Source organism: Salmo salar, chromosome 12 (genome assembly GCF_965601325.2).
Source record: "Salmo salar chromosome 12, fSalSal1, whole genome shotgun sequence".
NCBI lineage: Eukaryota > Metazoa > Chordata > Actinopteri > Salmoniformes > Salmonidae > Salmo > Salmo salar.
In genome coordinates, this window is record NC_138302.1 from 5,788,440 (window position 1) to 5,816,203 (window position 27,764).

Sequence of the window (27,764 nt, forward strand, 5' to 3'; positions counted from 1 at the left end):
TAAAGAGATTTGAATTTAACACTGAGCTTCAACCAATATATCTACAGTAAACTATCATCTATAAAGTTTTGTCTTATGAATGTTAATGAATACACAGACGACTTTGTTCATTAGTGTGATGACTTTTATTGGTTTGCGATGATTAATAAAGCTAAAACAAAGCAGCTGCAGTGATCATTTCAACAGACAGTAAAGATTCTATTTTGGAATGACTGGACAGCAGAACACACAGAGGAACAGAATTAGAGTACAGTTCTAGAGAACACCAGCTAGAGTTCTACATTCTAGGAGAATTCCTGCCACCAGCCAGTAGTGTACAGGATCCAGACATGACATTATGCCATGGATTTAATACCTCCTGGTGTCTAACTTTAACAAGACATGTACCCCTAATGCATCCATAGTATTACTATCTTTCTTTTATCTGGTGGAAATGGGTTTCTGAGTCCTACTCAAACCAAGCATGAGACTGAGACTAGGATTCAATCCCAGCACTTTGTCAGCTATGTGCCATTTTAAAGGTAATTTATGATTGAACTGACTGAACTGAACATTCATTGTGAATTCAGTCTGATTATCATATTATATTAACTAGCCTATTGAATCCCAGCCTGAATATTCAGTAGCCTATAACAGGGTCAGGACTGAGTATTCAGTAGCCTATAGCAGGGTTAGGGTAAGGACTGAATATTCAGTAGTCTAGAGCAGGGTAAGGACTGAATATTCAGTAGGCAATAGCAGGGTCAGGACTGAATATTCAGTAGCTTATACCTACAGTAAACTATCATCTATAAAGTTTTGTCTTATGAATGTTAATGATTACACAGACGACCTTGTTCATTAGTGTGATGGTTTAGGGTAAGAACTGAATATTCAGTAGCAGATAGATAGATAGATAGATAGATAGATAGATAGATAGATAGATAGATAGATAGATAGATAGATGGTAGGGTACTCCAGGGTAGGGTAGGGTGCTCTAGGTTAGGGTGGGGGGCTCTAGGGTAGGGTAGGGTGCTCCTGCATTCGGTCACGTTGTTGGACTCTTCAGAGAGGTGGCGGTGGTGTTGCTAGGGGTGTTGCTATGGGGCTCCAGCCTCAGTTTGATTGGTCGTTTTGGCATCAGCAGACCCTGGTTGTCCATCTCCAATGGGATCTATAAAGAATAACAGAACAGAACCCTGGTTGTCCATCTCCAACATGATCTACAGAGAATAACTAAACAGAACAGAACCCTGGTTGTCCACCTCCAATGGGATCTATAGAGAATAAAATAACAGAACAGAACCCTGGTTGTCCATCTCCAACATGATCTACAGAGAATAACTAAACAGAACAGAACCCTGGTTGTCCATCTCCAAAAGGATCTATAGAGAATAACAGACCATGTTAAAACAGATGGTGACCATGTCAAAACAGGTACTGACCATGTTAAAACAAACGGTGACCATGTTAAAAAAGGCACTGACCATGTTATAAAACAGGTGCTGACCATGTTATAAAACAGGTGCTGACCATGTTAAAACAGGTGGTGACCATGTTAAAACAGGAGCTGACCATGTTAAAACAGGTGCTAACCATGTTAAAACAGACGGTGACCATGATAAAACAGGCGGTGACCATGATAAAACAGGAGGTGACCATGATAAAACAGGAGGTGACCATGATAAAATAGGAGGTGACCATGTTAAAACAGGTGGTGACCATGTTAAAACAGACGGTGACCATGATAAAACAGACGGTGACCATGATAAAACAGGCGGTGACCATGATAAAACAGGAGGTGACCATGATAAAACAGGAGCTGACCATGATAAAACAGGCGGTGACCATGATAAAACAGGACGGTGACCATGATAAAACAGGAGGTGACCATGATAAAACAGGAGGTGACCATGATAAAACAGGCGGTGACCATGTTAAAACAGGCAGTGACCTTGTTAAAAAAGGGCGATGACCATGTTAAAACAGATTGTGACCATGTTAAAACAGGTCCATGTTTAAAAAAAGGTGCTAGCCATGCTAAAACAGGTGGTGACCATGTTACAACAGCTGGTGACCATGTTACAACAGGTGCTGACCATGTTACAACAGGTGGAGACCATGTAATAGGTGCTGACCATGCTAAAACAGGTGCTGATCATGTTAAAAATGATGCTAACCGTGTTAAAACAGGTGCTGACCATGTAAAACAGCTACTGACCATGTTACAACAGGTGGTGACCATGTTAAAACAGGTGGTGACCATGTTACAACAGGTGCTGACCATGTTAAAACAGGTGTTGACCATGCTAAAACAGGTGGTGACCATGTTAAAACAGGTGGTGACCATGTTAAAACAGGCAGTGACCATGCTAAAACAGGCAGTGGCCATGTTATAAACAGGTGGTGACCATGTTAAAACAGGCGCTGACCATGCTAAAACAGGCGATGACCATGTTAAAACAGGTGGTGACCATGTTACAACAGGTGGTGACCATGTTAAAACAGGTGCTAACCATGTTAAAACAGGCAGTGACCATGATAAAACAGGCAGTGACCATGCTAAAACAGGCGGTGCCCATGCTAAAACAGACACTGACCATGTTAAAACAGGTGGTGACCATGTTAAAACAGGCAGTGGCCATGTTATAAACAGGTGGTGACCATGTTAAAACAGGCGCTGACCATGCTAAAACAGGCGATGACCATGTTAAAATAGGTGGTGACCTGTTACAACAGGTGGTGACCATGTTAAAACAGGTGGTGACCATGTTAAAACAGGCAGTGACCATGCTAAAACAGGCAGTGGCCATGTTATAAACAGGTGGTGACCGTGTTAAAACAGGCGCTGACCATGTTAAAACAGGTGGTGACCATGTTACAACAGGTGGTGACCATATTAAAACAGGTGCTGCCCATGTTAAAACAGGTGCTGACCATGTTAAAACAGACAGTGACCATGATAAAACAGGCGGTGCCCATGCTAAAACAGGCGGTGCCCATGCTAAAACAGACACTGACCATGTTAAAACAGGTGGTGACCATGTTAAAACAGGCAGTGACCATGCTAAAACAGGCAGTGGCCATGTTATAAACAGGTGGTGACCATGTTAAAACAGGCGCTGACCATGCTAAAACAGGCGATGACCATGTTAAAACAGGTGGTGACCATGTTACAACAGGTGGTGACCATGTTAAAACAGGTGCTAACCATGTTAAAACAGGCAGTGACCATGATAAAACAGGCGGTGACCATGCTAAAACAGGCACTGACCATGTTAAAACAGGTGGTGACCATGTTAAAACAGGCAGTGGCCATGTTATAAACAGGTGGTGACCATGTTAAAACAGGCGCTGACCATGCTAAAACAGGCGATGACCATGTTAAAACAGGTGGTGACCTGTCACAACAGGTGGTGACCATGTTAAAACAGGTGGTGACCATATTAAAACAGGTGCTGCCCATGTTAAAACAGGTGCTGACCATGTTAAAACAGGCAGTGACCATGATAAAACAGGCGGTGCCCATGCTAAAACAGGCGGTGCCCATGCTAAAACAGACACTGACCATGTTAAAACAGGTGGTGACCATGTTAAAACAGGCAGTGACCATGCTAAAACAGGCAGTGGCCATGTTATAAACAGGTGGTGACCGTGTTAAAACAGGCGCTGACCATGCTAAAACAGGCGATGACCATGCTAAAACAGGTGGTGACCATGTTACAACAGGTGGTGACCATGTTAAAACAGGTGCTGCCCATGTTAAAACAGGCTGCTGACCATGTTAAAACAGGCGGTGACCATGCTAAAACAGGCGGTGCCCATGCTAAAACAGGCGCTGCCCATGCTAAAACAGGCGCTGACCATGTTAAAACAGGCAGTGGCCATGTTATAAACAGGTGGTGACCATGTTAAAACAGGCGCTGACCATGCTAAAACAGGCGATGACCATGTTAAACAGGTGGTGACCTGTTACAACAGGTGGTGACCATGTTATAACAGGTGGTGACCATGTAATAGGTGCTGATCATGTTAAAAACGGTGCTGACCATGTTAAAACAGGAGCTGACCATGATAAATCAGGCGCTGACCATGTTAAAACAGGTGGTGACCATGTTAAAATAGGTACTTCGGTAATTGCGGCCTCTATCTATGAATGCTACTGATGTTTGATGATGTCATATTCTGTCTGCTCAGGTGAGCGTCTCACCTCGGTCTCGTCGCAGACGGAGAAAGTGAAACTCTGGAGGATCTCGACCATGGCCAGTTTGATCATGATCAGGGCGAAACGCATCCCGATACAGTTCCTGGGCCCTGCCCCAAACGGCATGTACGTGTACGGATCAATAGACTCCTTGTTCTCCTTACTGAACCTGTACAGGGAGAGGGCAGACATATTACACATTGTATTGTTGTTGATTTGTGGTTGTGGTTCAGACACATTACACGTTGTATTGTAGTTGATTTGTGGTTGTGTTTCAGACACATAATACATTGTATTGTAGTTGATTTGTGGATCTCTTTCAGACACATAGCACATTGCACCGAAGTACTATGATGCACTGTAGTTGTGGTTACATTGTAGCAAAATGTTGAAATGCTCTTGTGTTTATATTGGGATATGGTTGAATTGTGGTTGTATTGTGGTTGTACTGTGGTTGTATTATGGTTGTGTTATGGTTGTATAAAGGCTGTGTTATGGTTGTGCTGTGGATGAATTGTGGTTGTACTGTGGTTGTATTGTGGTTGTATTAAGGATGCGTTATGGTTGGATTGTGGTTGTATTGTGGTTGTACTGTGGTTGTATTAAGGTTGTGTTATGGTTGTATTATGGTTGTGTTATGGTTGTGCTGTGGTTGAATTGTGGTTGTATTTTGGTTGTATTGTGGTTGTGCTATGGTTGTGTTATGGTTGTGTTTTGGTTGAGCTGTGGTTGTGTTATGGTTGTACTGTGGTTGTATTAAGGTTGTGTTATGGTTAGATTGTGGTTACGGTGTGGTCCAGTACCTCTCTGGTTTGAACTCCTCAGGGTCTGACCAGATCTCTGGGTCACGGTGGAGGGTCCACGTGGGAACCAGGACAACGCAGTCTTTGGGGATGACAATGCCGTTGATCTCCACCGTCTTCTTGGCGACCCTCTCCAGTCGCGGGGCGATGGGGTACAGTCTCAGAGACTCGTTCAACACACAGTCCAAATAGTCCATCTGCATCAGAGCTTCGTACTGGATTGGAGCCTGCACCAGGGTTACATACAAATCAGAACCTCACCACATCTGGCACAGGGGATACACACACATCAGTACCTCACCACATCTGACACCGGGGTTACACACACATCAGTACCTCACCACATCTGGCACCAGGGTTACATACAAATCAGAACCTCACCACATCTGGCACCGGGGTTACACACACATCAGTACCTCATCACATCTGGCACCGAGGTTAGACACAGATCAGTACCTCACCACATCTGACACCGGGGTTACACACAAATTAGTACCTCCCCACATCTGGCACCGGGGTTACACACAAATCACAATATCTATCTCCTCCTGCAGTTTGGTCATAGTGTGGGGGGTTACCTTGTTGGGAAACACAGAATCTATCTCCTCCTGCAGTTTGGTCATGGTGTGGGGGTTACCTTGTTGGGGAACACAGTATCTATCTCCTCCTGCAGTTTGGTCATGGTGTGGGGGTTACCTTGTTGGGGATCACAGTATCTACCTCCTCCTGCAGTTTGGTGGTGGTGTGGGGGTTACCTTGTTGGGGAACACAGTATCTATCTCCTCCTGCAGTTTGGTCATGGTGTGGGGGTTACCTTGTTGGGGAACACAGTATCTATCTCCTCCTGCAGTTTGGTCATGGTGTGGGGGTTACCTTGTTGGGGAACACAGTATCTATCTCCTCCTGCAGTTTGGTCATGGTGTGGGGGTTACCTTGTTGGGGAACACAGTATCTATCTCCTCCTGCAGTTTGGTCATGGTGTGGGGGTTACCTTGTTGGGGAACACAGTATCTATCTCCTCCTGCAGTTTGGTCATGGTGTGGGGGTTACCTTGTTGGGGAACACAGTATCTATCTCCTCCTGCAGTTTGGTCATGGTGTGGGGGTTACCTTGTTGGGGAACACAGTATCTATCTCCTCCTGCAGTTTGGTCATGGTGTGGGGGTTACCTTGTTGGGGAACACAGTATCTATCTCCTCCTGCAGTTTGGTCATGGTGTGGGGGATACCTTGTTGGGGAACACAGTATCTATCTCCTCCTGCAGTTTGGTCAGGGTGTGGGGGTTACCTTGTTGGGGAATACAGTATCTATCTCCTCCTGCAGTTTGGTCATGGTGTGGGGGTTGGTTGCCAGGTTATAGGCCAGGAAACTCATAGTACTGCTGCTGGTCTCGTAGCCGGCGAAGATGAAGATCATGGCCTGAGACAAGATCTCATGATCAGTCAGTCCTGTGGAGGGAGAGAGGAGAGGAGAGGAGAGGAGAGGAGAGGATGACACAAGTAATTTTTTCAGCAGTTGTTTACAGACAGATTATTTAACTGATAATTCACTGTATCACAATTCCAGTGGGTCAGAAGTTTACATACACTAAGTTGACTGTGCCTTTAAATAATTTGGAAAATTCCAGAAAATGATGTCATTGCTTTAGAAGCTTCTGAAAGGCTAATTGACATCACCTGTGGATGTATTTCAAGGCCTACCTTCAAACCCAGTGCCTCTTTGCTTGACATCATGGGAAAATCAAAAGAAATCCGCCAAGACCTCAGAAAAAATGTGTAGACCTCCACAAGTTTGGTTCATCCTTGGGAGCAATTTCCAAACGCCTGAAGGTACCACATTCGTCTGTACAAACCACAGAACGCAAGTAATAACACCATGGGACCACGCAGCCGTCATACCGCTCAGGAAGTAGACGCATTCTGTCTCCTAGAGATTAACGTACTTTGGTGTGAAAAGTGCAAAACAATCCCAGAACAACAACAAAGGACCTTGTGAAGATGCTGGAGGAAACAGGTACAAAAGTATCTAAATAAATAAAAAAAGCCAGACTACGGTTTACAACCAAGATGACGCCGGAGGAGATGGCTGCCGTTTTACGGTCTCCTAACCAATTGTGCTATTATGTGTTTTTTTTCGCGATATTTGTAACTTATTTTGTATATAATGTTTCTGCAACCGTATCTTACTGCAGAAAAGAGCTTCTGGATATCAGGACAGCGATCACTCACCTCGGATTAGACAAAGATTTTTTCAACAACAAGCAGGACTCACATGATATTCTCCAAACACCCCACAGGGCAGACATCCCAATTATTCACAAAACGAAGCGACGCAGAGGAAGAAGAGCCGGATGCCTCGCCCGGACCCGCAGAAGGCGAGTGTTCCTCTCCTTGTTCGGGCGGCGTTAGGCGGTTGGCGTCGCCGGTCTTCTAGCCATCATTGATCCACTTTTCATTTTCCATTTGTTTTGACCTATCGTCCCACACACCTGGTTTCAATTCCATCATTACATGTTGTGTATTTAACCCTCTGTTCCCCCCATGGCCTTGTCCGGAATTGTTTATTGTAAGTGCATATGCACGTTTATTCTGGTGTGCGACGTTTTTTTTCTCCATTTGTTTATTCTGATTCTGGTGGTTTTCATTATTAAACTACTCCGTTGTAAACCCAAAGTTTGCTCTCCTGCGCCTTACTTCTCTACCGCCAGTACGCACCCCTTACAGCGAGTAGGAAAGCTGCCATTACCATCAATATTACTCGCCAACGTGCAATCATTGGGCAATAAACTAGATGAGGTATGATCATGAATATCCTACCAACGGGACATCAAAAACTGTAATATCCTATGTTTCATGGAATTGTGGCTGAATGACGACATGGACATTCAGATAGCGGGATATACGCTGCACCGGCAGGATAGAACAGCACACTCCGGTACGACGAGGGGGGCGGTCTGTGCATATTTGTAAACAACAGCTGGTGCATGAAATCTAAGGAAGTCTCTAGATGTTGCTCGCCTGAAGTAGAGTATATTGTGATAAATTGCAGGCCACACTACTTGCCTAGAGAGTTCTCAGCTATACTTTTCGTGGCTGTTTATTTACCACCACAAACAGATGCTGGCACTAAGACCGCACTCAGTCTGCTGTATAAGGAAATAAGCAAACAGGAAACCACTCACCCAGAAGTGGCGCTCCTAGTGGCCGGAGACTTTAATGCAGGGAAACTTAAATCAGTTCTACCAAATCTCTATCAACTTGTTAAATGTGCAACTAGAGGGAAAAAAATTCTAGATCACCTGTACTCCACACACAGAGACACGTACAAGGCTCTCCCTCGCCCTCCATTTGGTAAATCCGACCACAACTCTATACTCCTGATTCCTGCTTACAAGCAAAAATTAAAGCAGGAAGCACCAGTGACTCGGTCTATAAAAAAGTGGTCAGATGAAGCAGATGCTAAACTACAGGACTGTTTTACTATCACAGACTGGAACATGTTCCGGGATTCTTCCGATGACATTGAGGAATACACCACATCAGTCACTGGCTTTATCAATAAGTGCATTGAGGACGTCGTCCCCACAGTGACTGTACGTACCCCAACCAGAAGCCATGGATTACAGGCAACATTCACACTGAGCTAAAGGGTAGAGCTGCCGCTTTCAAGGTGCGGGACTCTAACCCGGAAGCTTACAAGAAATCCTGCCATGCCCTGCGACGAACCATCAAACAAGCAAAGCGTCAATACAGGGCTAAGATTGAATCATACTACACCGGCTCCGACGCTCGTCGGATGTGGCAGGGCTTGCAAACTATTACAGACTACAAAGGGAAGCACAGCCACGAGCTGCCCAGTGACACGAGCCTACCAGACGAGCTAAATCACTTCTATGCTCGCTTCGAGGCAAGCAACACTGAGGCATGCATGAGAGCATCAGCTGTTCCGGACGACTGTGTGATCACGCTCTCCGTAGCCGACGTGAGTAAGACCTTTAAACAGGTCAACATACACAAGCGGCTGCGGGGCCAGACGGATTACCAGGATGTGTGCTCCGGGCATGTGCTGACAAACTGGCAGGTGTCTTCACTGACATTTTCAACATGTCCCTGATTGAGTCTGTAATACTAACATGTTTCAAGCAGACCACCATAGTGCCTGTGCCCAAGAACACTAAGGTAACCTGCCTAAATAACTACAGACCCGTAGCACTGACGTCCGTAGCCATGAAGTAATTTGAAAGGCTGGTAATGGCTCACATCAATACCATTATCCCAGAAACCCTAGACCCACTCCAATTTGCATACCGCCCAAACATATCAACAGATGATGCAATCTCTATTGCACTCAACACTGCCCTTTCCCACCTGGACAAAAGGAACACCTATGTGAGAATGCTATTCATTGACTACAGCTCAGTGTTCAACACCATAGTACCCTCAAAGCTCATCCCTAAGCTAAGGAACCTGGGACTAAACACCTCCCTCTGCAACTGGATCTTGGACTTCCTGACGGGCCGCCCCCAGGTGGTAAGGGTAGGTAGCAACACATCTGCCACGCTGATCCTCAACACTGGAGCTCCCCAGGGGTGCATGCTTAGTCCCCTCCTGTACTCCTTGTTCACCCACGACTGCTTGGCCAGGCACGACTCCAACACCGTCATTATTAAGTCACCGACAACGATGAGACAGCCTATAGGGAGGAGGTCAGAGACCTTGCCGGGTGGTGCCAGAATAACAACCTATCCCTCAACGTAAGCCCTGACCTACTCCACCATAGAGAATGAAAAGGCTCTCAGGACATGACAGTACCCCCTCCCCCAAGGGCGTGGACTCCTGCCGCAAAACCTGAAACCAAAAGGGAGGGTACGGGGTGTGTCTAGTGTCGGCTCTGGTGCAGGACGAAGAACCCACTCAGCTCGCGGATCCACCATCCTTGGTGGTGGCTCTGGTGCGGGCCGAAGAACCCGCTCATCCCACAGATCCAGCCATGGACCCAGGCTGAAAACTGTGCCTGGACTGGACCTAGATGCTGAGGAAGTCTCCTGCCATGGAGCGGGACTGGACACCGGCCCTGGCCTGGACATCGGTGCAGAGGAAGACTCCTGCCATGGAGCAGGACTGGACGCTGTATCTGTACTGAGCACCGGTGCAGGAGAAGACTCTGGCCCTGGAGCTGGACTGGACGCCGTGCTTAGACTGGGCATCGGCACAGGGGAAGGCTCCGGCCATGGAGCGGGACTGGACGCTGTGCCTGGACTGGGCACCAACGCAGAAGAAGACTCTGGCCTTGGAGCTGGACTGGAGGCTGTGCTTAGACTGGGTATCGGCGCAGGGGAAGGCTCCGGCCATGGAGCGGGACTGGATGCTGTGCCTGGACTGGGCACCAATGTAGAAGAAGACTCTGGCCTTGGATCTGGAGGTCCCGGACCGTGGGCTGTCTCAGGAGGTCCCGGACCGTGGGCCGTCTCAGGAGGTTCCGGACCGTTGGCCGTCGCCGGAGGCTCCGGACCGGGAACCGTCGCCGGAAGCTCCGGACCGGGAACCGTCATCGGAAGCTCTGAACTGGGAACTGTCGCCAGAAGCTCTGGACTGGGAACTGTCGCCGGAAGCTCTGGACTGTGAACGCGCACAGGAGGCCTGGTACCAGTTCGATGACACACTTCGTACGGTGAGTGCGAGGAGCTGGCACAAGACGTACTGGGCTGTGGAGGCGCACTGGAGACTTGGTGCGTTGAACTGGCACAGGTGGCGCCAGACTGGTGACACACACTTCAGGGCGAGTGCGGGGAGCAGGGACAGGACGTACCTGACTGGGAAGGCACACTTGAAGGAGAGTGCGAGGAGCAGGCACAGGACGTACCTGACTGGGAAGGCGCACTTGAATGAGAGTGCGAGGAGCAGCACATGATGCACCCGACTGGGGACACGCACTTCAGGGAGAGTGCGAGGAACAGGCACAGGACGCACCGGACTGGGGACACGCACTTCAGGGATAGTGCGAGGAGGAGAAACACGACGTACCGGACTGGAGAGGCGCACTTGAGGCCAGAAGCGTGGAACCGGCACAGGTTGCACCAGACGGCTAACCGGATGTTGAGCAGAACACACTTGCACAACATCTCTCTCATCTCACTCTCTCCCAACTTCGCCATTGCCTCCCTGACAGTCTCTGGCTCTTCCCTCTGTTCAGTCGCCAGCTCCATGTGCCCCCCCCCCAAAAAAACTTGGGGTTGTCCTTGGGCTTTCTGTAGCCTCGAACTCTGTCGTCGTCGCTGTCCTCCATTATTTCCTTCCGATGTCCAGAAATGTTTCACCTGGTGAACACGCTGCTTGGTCCTTGTTTGGTGGGATATTCTGTCATGTTTCCTGGAATAAATGTCGGACCAAGGCGCAGCGTGAGTAGCGTTCCACATCTTTATTATAAAGTGAAACTAGCAAAATACAAAAAACAATAAAGAACAAATGAAACGTGACGACAATGGAGTGCTAACATGCAACTACACATAAACAATATCCCACAAACCCAGGTGGGAAAAACAACTACTTAAATATGATCCCCAATTAGAGACAACGATGACCAGCTGCCTCTAATTGGGAATCATACAAAAACACCAACATAGAAAAAAGAAACTAGAACCCCACATAGAAAATATAAACTAGACTAACCCCCCAGTCACGCCCTGACCTACTCCACCATAGAAAATAAGAATTCTCTATGGTCAGGACGTGACAGTTACAGGTGTGTGTTTTTAACAGTAGTTTACAAGTGTGTGTTTGTAACAGTAGTTTACAGGTGTGTGTTTGTACCAGTAGTTTACAAGTGTGTTTGGCAGGTACCTTTAGTCTGCTCCTCTCCTATCTTCGTGTCGTTGCCCTTCTGAGAGTCAATCATCAGTTGTAAGAAATCCACCCGATTCTGCGAGCAGAATGAATTTTGGTCAAATACGTCCAATCACAACCAACACAAACAGATTCTAATGGATCTCGTCCAATCACAACCAACACAAACAGATTCTAATATGTAGATATTTGGGTCCCAATAATAGTGTTTTTAAATTCCATCATGATATCGATATGGACGTTTCATATTGGTGCCCATCACTAGTTACATAGGTTTCCTAAACAAAATAAATAAATACAGAATATTACAATACAAATATAAATGTACAGATGAAAATATCAATATAACAATCAAATATAAATATAAAACATGTTTACAGTTGAGTTCCCAGTGTCACGTCCAGATTTGATCTTAGCCAGCGAGGCGTAAAAGAAGTCTGTCACCTCAGTCGGGACGAAAGTAAACTTCATCTTATCCAAGATAGGACCTATGAAGGGAAACAACACTGGAGAAGGAGAGGAGGGGGAAGGAGGGGAGGACAGGAGAGGAAGGGAGGATGGGAGAGGAGAAGAGGAGAGGAGGAGGGGAGAGGAGGGGAGAGGACAGGAGGAGAGGCGTGGAGAAAGGGAGAGGAGAAGAGGAGAGGAGAGGAGGAGGGGAGAGGAGAGGAGGAGAGGACGGGAGAGGAGAAGAGAAGAGGAGAGGAGGGGAGGATGGGAGAGGAGAAGAGGAGAAGAGGAGAGGAGAAGAGGGGAGGAAGGGAGAAGAAGAGAGGAGGGGAGGACAGGAGAAGTAGAGAGGAGAGGTGGAGAGGAAAGTTTTATAGAAAGATATACAACTTCACATGATTAAAAAGTACAACTTTGCGTCTGTGTGTCTGTGTGTGTATGTGCGTGTACGGTCTCACAGATTAGGAGGAACAGTGGGTTGAACAGGTCAAACTTGAGAATCTTCTTGACATTGTAGACCAAGGGGTCTGAAGGGTTGTTCAGAGAGTCAATGTCCACACTGAAGGCTGTGCTGGTGACCACGTCCATACTGTAGGGCCCAAAGAACCTGCAACACAAATACAATTACACAGCTACTGACAACACAGTCTCTGACCACACCTACTGACCACATACCTACTGACCACAGATCTACTGACCACAGATCTACTGACCACACAGCTACTGACCACACAGCTACTGACCACAACTACTGACCACAACTACTGACCACAACCTCTGAACACACAACCACTGACCACAACTACTGACCACACAGCTACTGACCACACAACTGACCACACCTACACATCACAACTACTGGCCACACAATTACTGGCCACAGGACTACTGACCACACGACTACTGACCACAGCTACTGACCACAACTACTGACCACAACTACCGATTACAGCAACTGACCACAACGACTGACCACACAACTACCGATTACAGCAACTGACCACAACTACTGACCACAACTAATGACCACACGACTACTGACCACACAACCACTGACCACGCAACTACTGACCACGACTACTGACCACACGACTACTGACCACACAACCACTGACCACGCAACTACTGACCACACGACTACTGACCACACGACTACTGACAACACAACCACTGACCACGCAACTACTGACCACACGACTACTGACCACAACTACTGACCACAACTACTGACCACACGACTACTGACCACACAACCACTGACCACGCAACTACTGACCACACGACTACTGACCACACAACCACTGACCACGCAACTACTGACCACACAACTACTGACCACAACTACTGAGCACACAACTACTGACCGCAACTACTGACCACAGAACTACTGACCACACAACTACTGACCACAACTACTGACCACAGAACTACTGACCACTACTACTGACCACAACCACACAACTACTGACCACAGAACAACTGACCACACAACCACCTACCACGCACCTACTATACACAACCACTGACCATACAACCGCTGGCAACACCTACTGACCACAACTACTGACCACACAACTACTGACCACACAACTATTGATCACAACTACCGATTACAGCTACTGACCACAACTACTGACCACACAACGGCTGACCTCAACAACTGACCACATCTTCTGACCACACAACACATGACCACACGACTACTGACCACACAACTGCTGACCACACAACCACTGACCACACAACTATTGACTACACAACTACTGACCGCAACTACTTACCAACACTTCTGACCACACAACTACTGACCACCAACTACTGACCAGGCAACTACTGACCACACAACTATTGACCACACACCTACTGACCGCAACTACTAACCAACACTTCTGACCACACAACTACTGACCACCAACTACTGACCACAAACTACTGACCACGCAACTACTCACCACACAACTATTGACCACACAACTACTGACCACAACGACACAACTAAATCAAATCCAATGTATTTGTCACATGCGCCGAATACAACTGGTGTAGAACTTACCGTGAAATGCTTACTTACAAGCCCTTAACCAAGAATGCAGTTAAAGAAATAGAGTTCAGAAATATTTACTAAATGAACTAAAGTAAAAAATATGTAAACAGTTTGGGTGGCCATTTGATTAATTGTTCAGCAGTCTTATGGCTTGCGGCTGCGACAGAGCCTGGACTTGAACCAGGATCTCTAGTGGCACATTGCGCCACTCGGGAGGCCCTGTGTGACTGGAGTCTTTGACCATTTTTTGGGCCTTCCTCTGACACCACCTAGTATATAGGTCCTAGATGGCAGGAAGCTTGGTGCCAGTGATGTACTGGGCCGTACGCACTACCGTCATTAGCGCCTTATGGTCAGATGCTGAGCAGTTGCCATACAAGGCAGTGATGCAACCGGTCAGGCTGCTCTCGATGGTGCAGCTCTAGAACCTTTTGAGGATCTGGGGACCCATGCCAAATCTTTTCAGTCTCCTTAGGGAGAAAAGGTGTTGTCGTGCCCTCTTCACGACTGTCTTGGTGTGTTTGGACCATGTTAGTTTGTTGGTGATGTGGACACCAAGGATCTTGAAACTATCGATCAACTTCACTACAGCCCCGGCGATGTGAATGGGGACGTTTTCAGTCCTCCTTTTCCTCTAGTCCACGATCAGCTACTTTGTCTTGCTCACATTGAGGGAGAGGTTGTTGTCTTGGCACCACACTGGCAGGTCTCTGACCTCCTCCCTATAGGCTGTCTCATCATTGTCGGTGATCAGGCCTACCACTATTTTGTCATCAGCAAACTTAATGATGGTGTTGGTGTGGTGCTTGGCCATGCAGTCGTGAGTGAACAAGGGAGTACAGGAGGGGACTAAGCACAAACCCATGAGGGTCCCTCGTGTTGAGGATCAGCGTGGCAGACCTGGGGGCGGCCCGTCAGGAAGTCCAGGATCCAGTTGCAGAGGGAGGTCTTTAGTCCCAGGGTCCTTAGCTTAGTGATGAGCTTTGTGTGCACTATGGTGTTGAACTCTGCGCAGTAGTCAATGAACATCATTTTTATGCATATGTTTCTTTTGTCCAGGTGGTAAAGGGCAGTGTGGAGTGCAATAGAGATTGCATCATCTCTGGATCTGTTGGGGCAATATGTGAATTGGAGTGGGTGTAGGGTTTCCGGGATGATGGTGTTGATGTGAGCTATGACCAGCCTTTCAAAGCACTTCATGGCTATCAACATGAGTGCTATGGATCTGTTGGGGCGGTATGCTAGTCATGTAGGCAGGTTACCTTCGCAGGGACTATGGTGGTCTGCTTGAGACATGTAGGTATTACAGACTCAGTCAGGGAGAGGATGAAAATGTCAGTGAAGACACTTGCCAGTTGGTCCGCACATGCTCTGATTACACATGCTTGTAATCTGTCCAGTCCTGCGGCATTGTGAATGTTGACCTGTTTGAAGGTCTTTCTCACATCGGCTATGGAGAGCATGATCACACAGTCACCCGGAACAGCTGGGGCTCTCATGCATGCTTTAGTGTTGCTTGCCTCGAAGTGAGCATGAAAGGCATTTAGCCCATCTGGTAGGCTCGTGTCACTGGGAAGCTCGTGGCTGTGCTTCCCTTTGTAGTCTGTAATAGTTTGCAAGCCCTGCCACATCCAGCGAGCATCAGAGCCGGTGTAGTAGAATTAAATCTTAGTCCTGTTTTGACGCTTTGCCTGTTTGATGTTATCTGAGGGCATAGCGGGATTTCTTATAAGCGTACGGATTAGTGTCCCGCTCCTTGAAAGCGGCAGCCTATAGCTCGGTGCGGATGTTGCCTGTAATCCATGGCTTCTGGTTGGGATATGTACGTACAGTTACTGTGGGGACGACGTCATCGATGCACTTATTGATGAAGCTGATGACTCAGGTGGTGTACTTATGTAGCTCGTTGAGTGTGATCTTAGTGCCAGCATCGGTTTGTGGTGGTACATAGATGGCTACGAAAAATATAGATGAAATCTCTCTTGGTAGATTCTACAGCTTATCATGAGGTATTCTACCTCAGGCCAAGAGTGTGCGAAGCTGTCATCAAGGCAAATGGTGGCTATATCAAGACTCAGAGGTGTAAGATGAAAAGCCAGAGGTTATGAATCAGGACTTATGTAACGGCTGTCTTCTGTAGAAATGGACCAAGGCGCAGCAGGTATGTGAATACTCATCTTTAATTAAAATAAAGGAGTAGAGCATCCACTTAATAATTCAAACAATATATAAGACAGGAACAGTTTTGCAGGCACACAACACGCAGTGCAAAAACAACTACCCACAAAACCAAGTGACAAACATACTCCTACATATATGACTCCCAATCAGGAACAACGATCCCCAGCTGTTCCTGATCAGGAGTCACAAGACCAACACAGAACAATCACACACACAAGACTGCCACGTCCTGACCCCAAAACTACAACAACAGCTCCATCTGCTGGTCAGGACGTGACAGTACCCCCCCCTCAAGGTGCAGACCCCGGAATGCACCTAACAACGAAAAAACACCAACAAACAAAATCCCCAACAAAACCCATAAACAATAAGGGAGGGAAGGGAGGGTGGCTGCCGTCAACGACGGCACTGTGCTACACCCTCCCTCCCCAACCCACCTATCCTGGAGGTGGCTCCGGTGCAGGACGTGGACCCTGCTCCACCCTCGGCGTCGCCCACTTCGGTGGAGCCGATAGCTGCGCCAGGCAGACGGACCCCTCGAGCCGGGCCGGAGGACAAGAGGGCCCCTCGGGCTGGGCCGGGGGACAGGAGGGCCCCTCGGGCTGGGCCGGGGGACAGGAGGGCCCCTCGGGCTGGGCCGGGGGCAGGAGGGCCCCTCGGGCTGGGCCGGGGAGCAGGCGGGCCCCTCGGGCTGGGCCGGAAGGCATGCGGGCCACTCGGGCTGGGCCGGAAGGCATGCGGGCCACTCGGGCTGGGCCGGAAGGCATGCGGGCCACTCGGGCTGGGCCGGAAGGCAGGAGGGCCACTCGGGCTGGGCCGGAAGGCAGGAGGGCCACTCGGGCTGGGCCGGAAGGCATGCGGGCCACTCGGGCTGGGCCGGAAGGCAGGAGGGCCACTCGGGCTGGACCGGAGGGCAGGAGGACCACTCGGGCTGGACCGGAGGGCAGGAGGACCACTCGGGCTGGACCGGAGGGCAGGAGGACCACTCGGGCTGATCCTGACAGGCCGGGCACCCTGGCAGATCAGGGCAGGCGGGCACCTCTGGCAGAACCGGGCAGTCCGGCCACTCTGGCAGAACAGGGCAGTCCGGCCACTCTGGCAGAACAGGGCAGTCCGGCCACTCTGGCAGAACAGGGCAGTCCGGCCACTCTGGCAGAACAGGGCAGTCCGGCCACTCTGGCAGAACAGGGCAGTCCGGCCACTCCGGCAGAACAGGGCAGTCCGGCCACTCCGGCAGAACAGGGCAGTCCGGCCACTCCGGCAGAACAGGGCAGTCCGGCCACTCCGGCAGTTCAGGGCAGTCCGGCCACTCCGGCAGTTCAGGGCAGTCCGGCCACTCCGGCAGTTCAGGGCAGTCCGGCCACTCCGGCAGTTCAGGGCAGTCCGGCCACTCCGGCAGTTCAGGGCAGTCCGGCCACTCCGGCAGTTCAGGGCAGTCCGGCCACTCCGGCAGTTCAGGGCAGTCCGGCCACTCCGGCAGTTCAGGGCAGTCCGGCCACTCCGGCAGTTCAGGGCAGTCCGGCCACTCCGGCAGTTCAGGGCAGTCCGGCCACTCCGGCAGTTCAGCGCAGTCCGGCCACTCCGGCAGTTCAGCGCAGTCCGGCCACTCCGGCAGTTCAGCGCAGTCCGGCCACTCCGGCGACTGTTGACTGGCGGGCAGCTCCGACGACTGTTGACTGGCGGGCAGCTCCGACGACTGTTGACTGGCGGGCAGCTCTGACGACTGTTGACTGGCGGGCAACTCTGGTGACTGTTGACTGGCGGGCAGCTCTGGTGACTGTTGACTGGCGGGCAGCTCTGATGACGACTGTTGACTCCTGATGCGTGGGGCAGGTATTGGACGTCCCAGCCTGGAGACACGCACCTCCATGCTAGTGTGTCTAGCGGGAAACACCGGACCGAAAGGGCGCACTGGCGGTCTTGAGTGCAGGGTTGGCATCACCCCTTCCGGCTCGATGCTCCCCTTGCCCTGGCACCTGCGGGGCGCTGGTACTGGGCGCACTGGGCTGTGCGTCCGTATAGGCGAGATGGTGCGCACCTCAGCGTAACATGGCGCCCTCCACCTCGTACGCACCTCCCTGTAGTCACGGGTAGCTGGCTTACGGCTCTTCCCTGGCCTGGCCAAGCTACCCGTGTGCCCCCCCCAAAAAAAATCTTGGGGCTGCCTCTTGGGTTTCCTAGCCAACCGTGTTCCAGCGTAACTTTCCCGATGGTTCCTCTGTCCAGCTGCCTCCACTCTCCTGAGTGCCTCCACCTGTTCCCATGGGAGGCGATCCCTTCCGGCCAGGATCTCTTCCCAGGTGTAGGCTCCCTTGCCGTCCAGGACGTCCTCCCATGTCCATTGTTCCCTTTTTCTCTCCTGTGGCCTCCTCCTCTTCTGCTGCTTGGTCCTTTGGTGGTGGGTAGTTCTGTAACGGCTGTCTTCTGTAGAAATGGACCAAGGCGCAGCAGGTATGTGAATACTCATCTTTAATTAAAATAAAGGAGTAGAGCATCCACTTAATAATTCAAACAATATATAAGACAGGAACAGTTTTGCAGGCACACAACACGCAGTGCAAAAACAACTACCCACAAAACCAAGTGACAAACATACTCCTACATATATGACTCCCAATCAGGAACAACGATCCCCAGCTGTTCCTGATCAGGAGTCACAAGACCAACACAGAACAATCACACACACAAGACTGCCACGTCCTGAGCCCAAAACTACAACAACAGCTCCATCTGCTGGTCAGGACGTGACAACTTACTCCTTCACTTCGATGGCCTGGTCTTTATCTGCCTGCTTCTTCATTCCGTTCAGCAGGTTAGCAGAGTGCCGCTTCATGATACCAAACATCTAGAGGAGAGAGAGAGGTAGAGAGAGAGGTAGAGAGAGAGAGAGAGAGAGAGAGAGAGAGAGAGAGAGAGAGATGTGGAGAGGTAGAGAGACAGAGCGAGAGAGGGAGAGAGAGAGGTAGAGAGGTAGAGATGGAAATAATTCATAAAATACAGAGAAAACGAGAATGCTATTTGGCCCTAAACAGAGAGTGCACAGTGGCAGAATACCTGACCACTGTGACTGACCCAAACTTAAGGAAAGCTTTGACTATGTACATACTCAGTGAGCATAGCCTTGCTATTGAGAAAGTCCGCCGTAGTCAGACCTTGCTCTCAAGAGAAGAGAGGCTATGTGCACACTGCCCACAAAATGAGGTGGGAACTGAGCTGCACTTCCTAACCTCCTGCCCAATGTATGACCATATTAGAGACACATATTTCCCTCAGATTACAGATCCACAAAGAATTTGAAAACAAACCGATTTTGATAAACTCCCATATCTACTGGGTGAAATACCACAGTGTGCCAATACAGCAGCAAGATTTGAGACAGAGAGAGAGAGAGAGAGAGAGAGAGAGAGAGAGAGAGAGAGAGAGAGTTGTTACCAGAGTGCTGCTGACATCCGGGTCAAGCAGGAAGTGGGTGGTCATGTCTTTCACATTAGTGCTGCTGACATCCGGGTGAAACAGGAAGTAGTTGGTCAGGCGGGTGGTCATGTTTCAGAGGACGCATGACTCCACCTTTGAATACTTATGTAAATAAGGTATCTGTTTTCTATTTTTAATAAATTTGCAAAAATGTAAAAAAAACGGTTTTTGCTTTGTCATTATGGTGTGTAGTAGATTGATGAGGGAATAAATTATTTTATCAATTTTAGAATTAGGCTGTATTGTAAAATAAATGTGGAAAAAGTCAAGGGGTCTGAATACATTCCGAATGCACTGTATATACTGTTTCTAGTCAAGGCTAGCTATTACTAACTATACAGTTGAAGTCGGAAGTTTACATACGCCTTTAAATTGTTTAACTTGGGTCAAACGTTTCGGGTAGCCTTCCACAAGCTTCCTCCTGACAGAGCTGGTGTAACTGAGTCAGGTTTGTAGGCCAACTTGCTCGCACATGCTTTTTCAATTCTGCCCACAAATGTTCTGTAGGCTTGAGGTCAGGGCTTTGTGATGGCCACTCCAATACCTTGACTTTGTTGTCCTTAAGTCATTTTGCCACAACTTTGGAAGTATGCTTGGGGTCATTGTCCATTTGGAAGACCCATTTGCGACCAAGCTTTAACTTCCTGACTGAAGTCTTGAGATGTTGCTTCAATATATCCACATAATTGTCCTGCCTCATGTTGCCATCTATTTTGTGAAAAGCACCAGTCACTCCTGCAGCAAAGCACCCCCACAACATGATGCTGCCAACCCCGTGCTTCACGGTTGGGATGGTGTTCTTCGGCCTGCAAGCCTCCCCCTTTTTCCTCCAAACATAACAATGGCCATTATGGCCAAACAGTTCTATTGTTGTTTCATCAGACCAGAGGACATTTCTCCAAATAGTACGATCTTTGTCCCCATGTGCAGTTGCAATCCGTAGTCTGTCTTTTTATGGCGGTTTTGGAGCAGTGGCTTCTTCATTGCTGAGCTGCCTTTCAGGTTATGTCGATATAGGACTCGTTTTACTGTGGATATAGATACTTTTGTACCTGTTTCCTCCAGCATCTACACAAGGTCCTTTGCTGTTGATTTTCCATGATGTCAAGCAAAGAGGCACTGAGTTTGAAGGTAGGCCTTGAAATACATACACAGGTACACCTCCAATTGACTCAAAAGATGTCAATTAGCCTATCAGAAGCTTTTAAAGCCATGAAATAATTTTCTGGAATTTTACAAGCTGTTTAAAGGCACAGTCAACTTAGTGTATGTAAACTTCTGACCCACTGGAATTGTGATACAGAGAATTATAAGTGAAATAATCTGTCTGTAATCAATTGTTGGAAAATGTACTTTTGTCATTTCTCATCTATAAAGAGTTTATGACAAACTATAAAGAGTTAATAGTTTATAACAAGCTATAATGAGTTTATAAAGAGTTTATAACAAGCTATAATGAGTTAGTAAAGAGTTTATAACAAGCTATAATGAGTTTATATAGAGTTTATAACAAACTATAATGAGTTTATAAAGAGTTTATAACAAGCTATAAAGAGTTTATAAGGAGTTTATAACAAGCTATACTGAGCTAATAAAGAGTTTATAACAAGCTATAAAGAGTTTATAACAAGTTAATTACAAGCTATAAAGCATCTATAAAGAGTTTATAAGAAGCTATAAAGAGTTTATAACAAGTTTATAACAAGCTATAATGAGTTTTTAAAGAGTTTATAACAAGCTATAATGAGTTTATAAAGAGTTTATAACAAACTATAAAACGTTTATAAAGAGTTTATAACAAGCTACAATGAGTTTATAAAGAGTTTCTAACAAGCTATAAAGAGTTTATAAAGAGTTTATAAGAAGCTATAATAAGTTTATAAAGAGTTTATAAAAACTCATAGTGAGTTTATATAGAGTTTATAACAAGCTATAAAGCATTTATAACAAGTTGATAAAACATAGAAAGGGAGAGATGGAGGGATGGTTCTACCTCTTTTAGTCGTCCAGAGGTAAATGAAGGTGAGAGGACACTGCGGATCCGTCTCCATGTATCGTCCTCGGCAACGGACACCGCATCAAACAGCTCGCCGCTCAGAATGAATTTCTTAAACATGGAGGACAGTTATAACAATGATATGATTTAATATTGATCATAGTATTTACATAATAGTCACACAACTTTAAAATGAATGATTAATGAATGCCACAAATAATGTATTAATAATATCAGTAATAATTTTATAAATATTATTATTCTGATGCTTATTAGGTGTGTGTGTGTGTGTGTGTGTGTGTGTGTGTGTGTGTGTGTGTGTGTGTGTGTGTGTGTGTGTGTGTGTGTGTGTGTGTGTGTGTGTGTGTGTGTGTGTGTGTGTGTGTGTGTGTGTCTCACCCTGCGGTTGGTGAAGATGTTGTAACACTCTTTAATCAGGATGGTCTTGATCATGCTTTTGTCCATGATACACAAAACAGGCTGCCTCCCATCATAGATCCTTCACAGAGGAGAAACACACCTGGCTTTAACCACTATATATACACCTACATGGTACACAGAACAGACTGCCTCCCATCATAGATCCTTCACAGAGGAGAAACATACCTGGCTTTAACCACTATATATACACCTACATGGTACACAGAACAGACTGCCTCCCATCATAGATCCTTCACAGAGGAGAAACATACCTGGCTTTAACCACTATATATACACCTACATGATACACAGAACAGGCTGCCTCCCATCATAGATCCTTCACAGAGGAGAAACACACCTGGCTTTAACCACTATATATACACCTACATGGTACACAGAACAGACTGCCTCCCATCATAGATCCTTCACAGAGGAGAAACACACCTGGTTTAACCACTATATATACACCTACATGGTACACAGAACAGACTGCCTCCCATCATAGATCCTTCACAGAGGAGAAACACACCTGGCTTTAACCACTATATATTCACCTACATGGTACACAGAACAGGCTGCCTCCCATTATAGATCCTTCACAGAGGAGAAACACACCTGGCTTTAACCACTATATATTCACCTACATGGTACACAGAACAGGCTGCCTCCCATCATAGATCCTTCACAGAGGAGAAACACACCTGGCTTTAACCACTATATATACACCTACATGGTACACAGAACAGACTGTCTCCCATCATAGATCCTTCACAGAGGAGAAACATACCTGGCTTTAACCACTATATATACACCTACTTGGTACACAGAACAGGCTGCCTCCCATCATAGATCCTTCACAGAGGAGAAACATACCTGGCTTTAACCACTATATATACACCTACATGGTACACAGAACAGACTGTCTCCCATCATAGATCCTTAACAGAGGAGAAGCACACACCTGGGTTTAACCACTATATATACACCTACATGGTACACAGAACAGGCTGCCTCCCATCATAGATCCTTCACAGAGGCATTTTGTTAAGTTACAGCCTTATTCTAAAATTGATTAAATAAATAAAAAACCCTCATAAATCTACGCACAATACCCCATAACGAGAAAGCAAAAAACAGAAATACCTTAAACATAAGTATTCAGACCCTCTGCTATGAGACTCCAACTTGAGCTCAGGTGCATCCTGTTTCCATTGATCATGCTTGAGATGTTTCTACAACTTGATTGGAGTCCACCTGTGGTAAATTCCATTGATTGGACATGATTTGGAAAGGCACACACCTGTCTATATAAGGTCCCACAGTTGACAGTGCATGTCAGAGCAAAAACCAAGCCATGAGGTCGAAAGAATTGTCCATAGAGCTCAGAGACAGGATTGTGTCCAGCCACAGATCTGGGGAACATTTCTGGAGCACTGAAGGTCCCCAAGAACACAGTGGCCTCCATCATTCTTTAAATAAAGACATCTGGAACCACCAAGACTCTTACTAGAGCTGGCTGAGCAATCGGGGGAGAAGGGCCTTGGTCAGGGAGGTGACCAAGAACCTTATGGTCACTCTGACAGAGCTCCAGAGTTCCTCTGTGGAGATGGGAGAACCTTCCAGGAGGACAAGCATCTCTGCAGCACTCCACCAATCAGGCCTTTATGGTAGAGTGGCCAGACGGAAGCCACACCTCAGTAAAAGGAACATGACAGCCCGCTTGGAGTTTGCGAAAATGTACCTAAAGACTCAGACCATGAGAATCAAGATTCTCTGGTCTGATGAAACCAAGATTAAAATCTTTGGCCTGAATGAAAAGTGTCACGTCTGGAGGAAACATGGAACCATCCCTACGGTGAAGCATGGTGGTGGCAGCATCATGCTGTGAGGATGTTTATCAGCGGCAGGGACTGGGAGACTAGTCAGGATCAAGGGAAAGATGAACGGAGAATAGTACAGAGAGATCCTTGATGAAAACCTGCTCAAGAGCGCTCAGGTCCTCAGACTGGGGTGAAGGTTCACCTTCACACAGGACAACAACCGTAAGCACACAGACAAGACAATGCAGGAGTGGCTTTGGGACAAGTCTCTGAATGTCCTTGAGTGGCCCAGCCAGAGACAGGGTCTGCAGAGGAGAATTGGAGAAACTACCCAAATATAGGTGTGCCAAACTTGTAGCATTATACCCAAGAAAACGCAAGGCTGTAATTGCTGCCAAAAGTGCTTCAGCAAAGTACTGAGTAAAGGGACTGAATACTTAAGTAAATGTGATATTTTTTATTTTTTTGAAATTTGCAAAATATTCTAAAAACCTGTTTTTGCTTTGTCATTATGGGGTATTGTGTGTGTAGATTGATGAGGGAAAAAACGATTACATCCATTTTAGAATAAGGCTGTAATATAACAAAATATGGAAAAAGTGAAGGGGTCTGAATACACCTACAATTCTACATGATACACAGAACAGACTCCCTCACATCATAGATCCTTCACAGAGGAGAATCAGAGACACACATTTAACCACCTCATATAAAACTACAATGGAAACATTATTCTGGTTGCTGATATTATTAATACTATTCCTCATGGTCACATGACAGCTCGAGCAGGTGATGAATTGAAAGAACATAGTACAGTTGTGAGTCATCCAAGTACGGTACAGCCAACTGAACTCACCCCCAGATTCTCCCGTACTTCTGAAAGCACTCTGTGTCAAAGTTAGTGAAACCCTGCACAGAGAGAGACAGAGAGAGAGAGAGAGAGAGAGAGAGAGAGAGACAATGAGAGAGAGAGAGAAAGAGAGAGAGAGAATGAGAGAGAGAGAGAGAGAGAGAGAGAGAATGAGAATGAGAGAGAGAGAGAGAGAGAGAGAGAGAATGAGAGACAGGGTGAATGAGAGAGAGAGAATGAATGAGAGAGAGAGAGTGAATGAGAGAGAGAGAGTGGATGAGAGAGAGAGAATGAGAATGACAATGAGAGAGAGAGAGAGAAAGAGAGAGAGAGAGAGAGTGAATGAGAGAGAAAGAATGAATGAGAGAGAGAGAGTGAATGAGAGACAGAGAGAGTGAATGAGAGAGAGAGAGTGAATGAGAGAGAGAGAGTGAATGAGAGAAAGAAAGAAAGAAACAAAACAAAACAAAACAGATAAAGAGAGATAAAGAGAGATAAAGAGAGAAAGAAAAGAAACAGATGATTCATGCCTGGTCATGTAGGTGTGTCTTACACCTGAACAGAGAACACACCTGAAACAGGTGAGGGTTGAGGAGGGTTTGTTATTTTCTATGGTCCTCAGGGTCAAGCAACACAACTTCTAGACTGATCATGTCTCATATTACCTTTTATTTATCTATTGTTAAAACAACCGGCAAGTACTCTTTTTCCTTCTCAATGTATTGTTTTACATGGGGGGAAAAATAACACTATTGTTTAAAATATGAGAGAGATGTTTATTCTGAATGGGTACTAACCTTTTTATACTCCATCATTGTGCCAAAGTAAGGTAGGGGTTTGGGACCAGAGATACCCATCTTAGTGAAAACACCATAGGGCCAGTACCCGTACCTGTACACACACACACACACACACACACACACACACACACACACACACACACACACACACACACACACAGTAAGTAGTAATTTGTTCTAGAGAAGTCAGATTAAGTATAGTATCCCTGTATATTACCATGTTATTCTGTATATAGCCATGTAATTCTGTATATAACCATGTTATTCTGTATATAGCCATGTTATTCTGTATATAACCATGCTATTCAGTATATAGACATGTTATTCTGTATATAGCCATGTTATTCTGTATATAACCATGTTATTCTGTATATAGCCATGTTATTCTCTATTTAACCATGTTATTATGTATATTGCCATGTTATCATTGTGTCACACCCTGATCTGTTTCACCTGTCCTTGTTGTTTCTCCACCTCCCTCCAGGTGTCGCTTGTTTTCCCCAGTGTATTTATCCCTGTGTTTCCTGTCTCTCTGTTCCAGTTCGTCTTGTATGTCCAAGTCAACCAGCATTTTTTCCCATTCTCCTGCTTTTTCTATTTCTCCATTTTCTAGTCCTCCTGATTTTGACCCTTGCCTGTTTCTGGACTCTGTACCCGCCTGCCTGACCATTCTGCCTACCTTGACCTCGAGCCTGCCTGCCACTCTGTACCTCCTGGACTCTGATCTGGTTTTGACCTTTTGCCTGTCCACGACCATTCTCTTGCCTACTCCATTTTGGATTATTTAACATCTGAGACTCCAACCATCTTCCTCCTGTGTCTGCATCTGGGTCTCGCCTTGAGTTATGAAACATTGTTGGAAAAGGACCCGTAAGTAAGCATTTCACTAATAGTCTACAACAGTTAATATTGAGAATTTTCCAGAACATGTGTGGCCATGATACATTTCAGGATAGTCCGCAAGATGAGTGCACTCTATATGTGGGTTTGGGTCATTAGACACCACTAGACATGCACCTGTCTGGGGATTGGACATGACTGTTTATTTTTGTAACAGTGGTATGGTCTAATATATACTGTTGCTATGGTTACACCTTTTGGGATTTTACCAGAACATGGGTGTTCCTTTCAGAGGAGCTAGCAGGATAACATGTCTGGTTATTTCTATGGACTGTTGCTATGGTCCTACATGCATGCACCTGTCTTAGTCGAGAACATGTCTGTATGTTTGAACTATTGCTGTGGCTCTAAAGTTTCCATGCCCTAAAGTGAAACCAATCTAAAATTAGTGCAAGCCAATAAGACAGTGGTGGCTAAATGCCAGAGGGGATGAGTCATTTAGAGGAGTTACTACGGGGGTGACGTAAGGAGGACAGCTGTATAAGAAGTGTTTGCCAAGACTGGAAAAGTAGTGGTTTTCATGAACCAGCTCTGCTTTTATTATGTCGTAATAAAAGTCTATTTGAACTCACAGGCTCTGGTATTTGTGAAATATTATTCACTGAATATTTCCACGATATAAACTACGATGCATGTGTCAAATAACATTTGATTTGATCTAATACAATTTGATTTCAAGACCTTACACTACAATGAAGGTGATGAGGAGGGCCAGGAGGGTCCAGGTCTCAGCAGAGAGGTATGGCAGAAAACTCATATTCGGCTCCCTGCTGCTTCTGAAAACAAAGGTTCCGTTTTCTCTCAGGTTCGTTCGAGTTCACTTGTCCAATGGTCTGACAGGTTTTGAGTTGTTTTCTCTGTCTGGTTCTAGTGTGGTTCTTCTGTGCACGCGGCAGATCACAACTACCGACCGTTGCTCTTCTCCGTACTCTGAGACCGTGCAGGTTACAAGTTATTATTTTATCCCATCGGAATAGCACCTGTGATGCTAGCTAGAATAAT

At 46.8% G+C, this 27,764-nt stretch overlaps 1 protein-coding gene across 1 annotated transcript; it reads right to left on the bottom strand.

Annotated features, from left to right (window-relative positions):
• Positions 1-102: 102 nt before the first annotated feature.
• On the bottom strand, positions 103-27,715 carry LOC106593942 (cytochrome P450 3A27). The gene is made up of 13 exons (XM_082958489.1): positions 27,449-27,715; positions 25,860-25,953; positions 25,069-25,121; positions 22,372-22,471; positions 21,970-22,083; positions 19,259-19,347; positions 12,736-12,884; positions 12,206-12,333; positions 11,825-11,903; positions 6,273-6,433; positions 4,987-5,213; positions 4,190-4,352; positions 103-1,153 (listed from the first exon to the last, which is right to left on the bottom strand). The coding sequence occupies exons 1-13, from the start codon at positions 27,517-27,519 to the stop codon at positions 1,028-1,030; spliced, it is 1,554 nt and encodes a 517-aa protein (XP_082814615.1). The 5' UTR covers positions 27,520-27,715; the 3' UTR covers positions 103-1,027.
• Between the last annotated feature and the right edge of the window lie 49 nt (positions 27,716-27,764).

Coding starts and splice junctions, on each gene's coding strand:
- LOC106593942 (XM_082958489.1), bottom strand. CDS start 27,519: ATGAGTTTTCTGCCATACCTCTCTGCTGAGACCTGGACCCTCCTGGCC. Junction 11,904..12,205: donor GTGACACTGGGAACTCAACT/GTAAACATGTTT, acceptor TTCTGCTCGCAG/AATCGGGTGGATTTCTTACA. Junction 4,353..4,986: donor GAGGAGTTCAAACCAGAGAG/GTACTGGACCAC, acceptor CTCCCTGTACAG/GTTCAGTAAGGAGAACAAGG.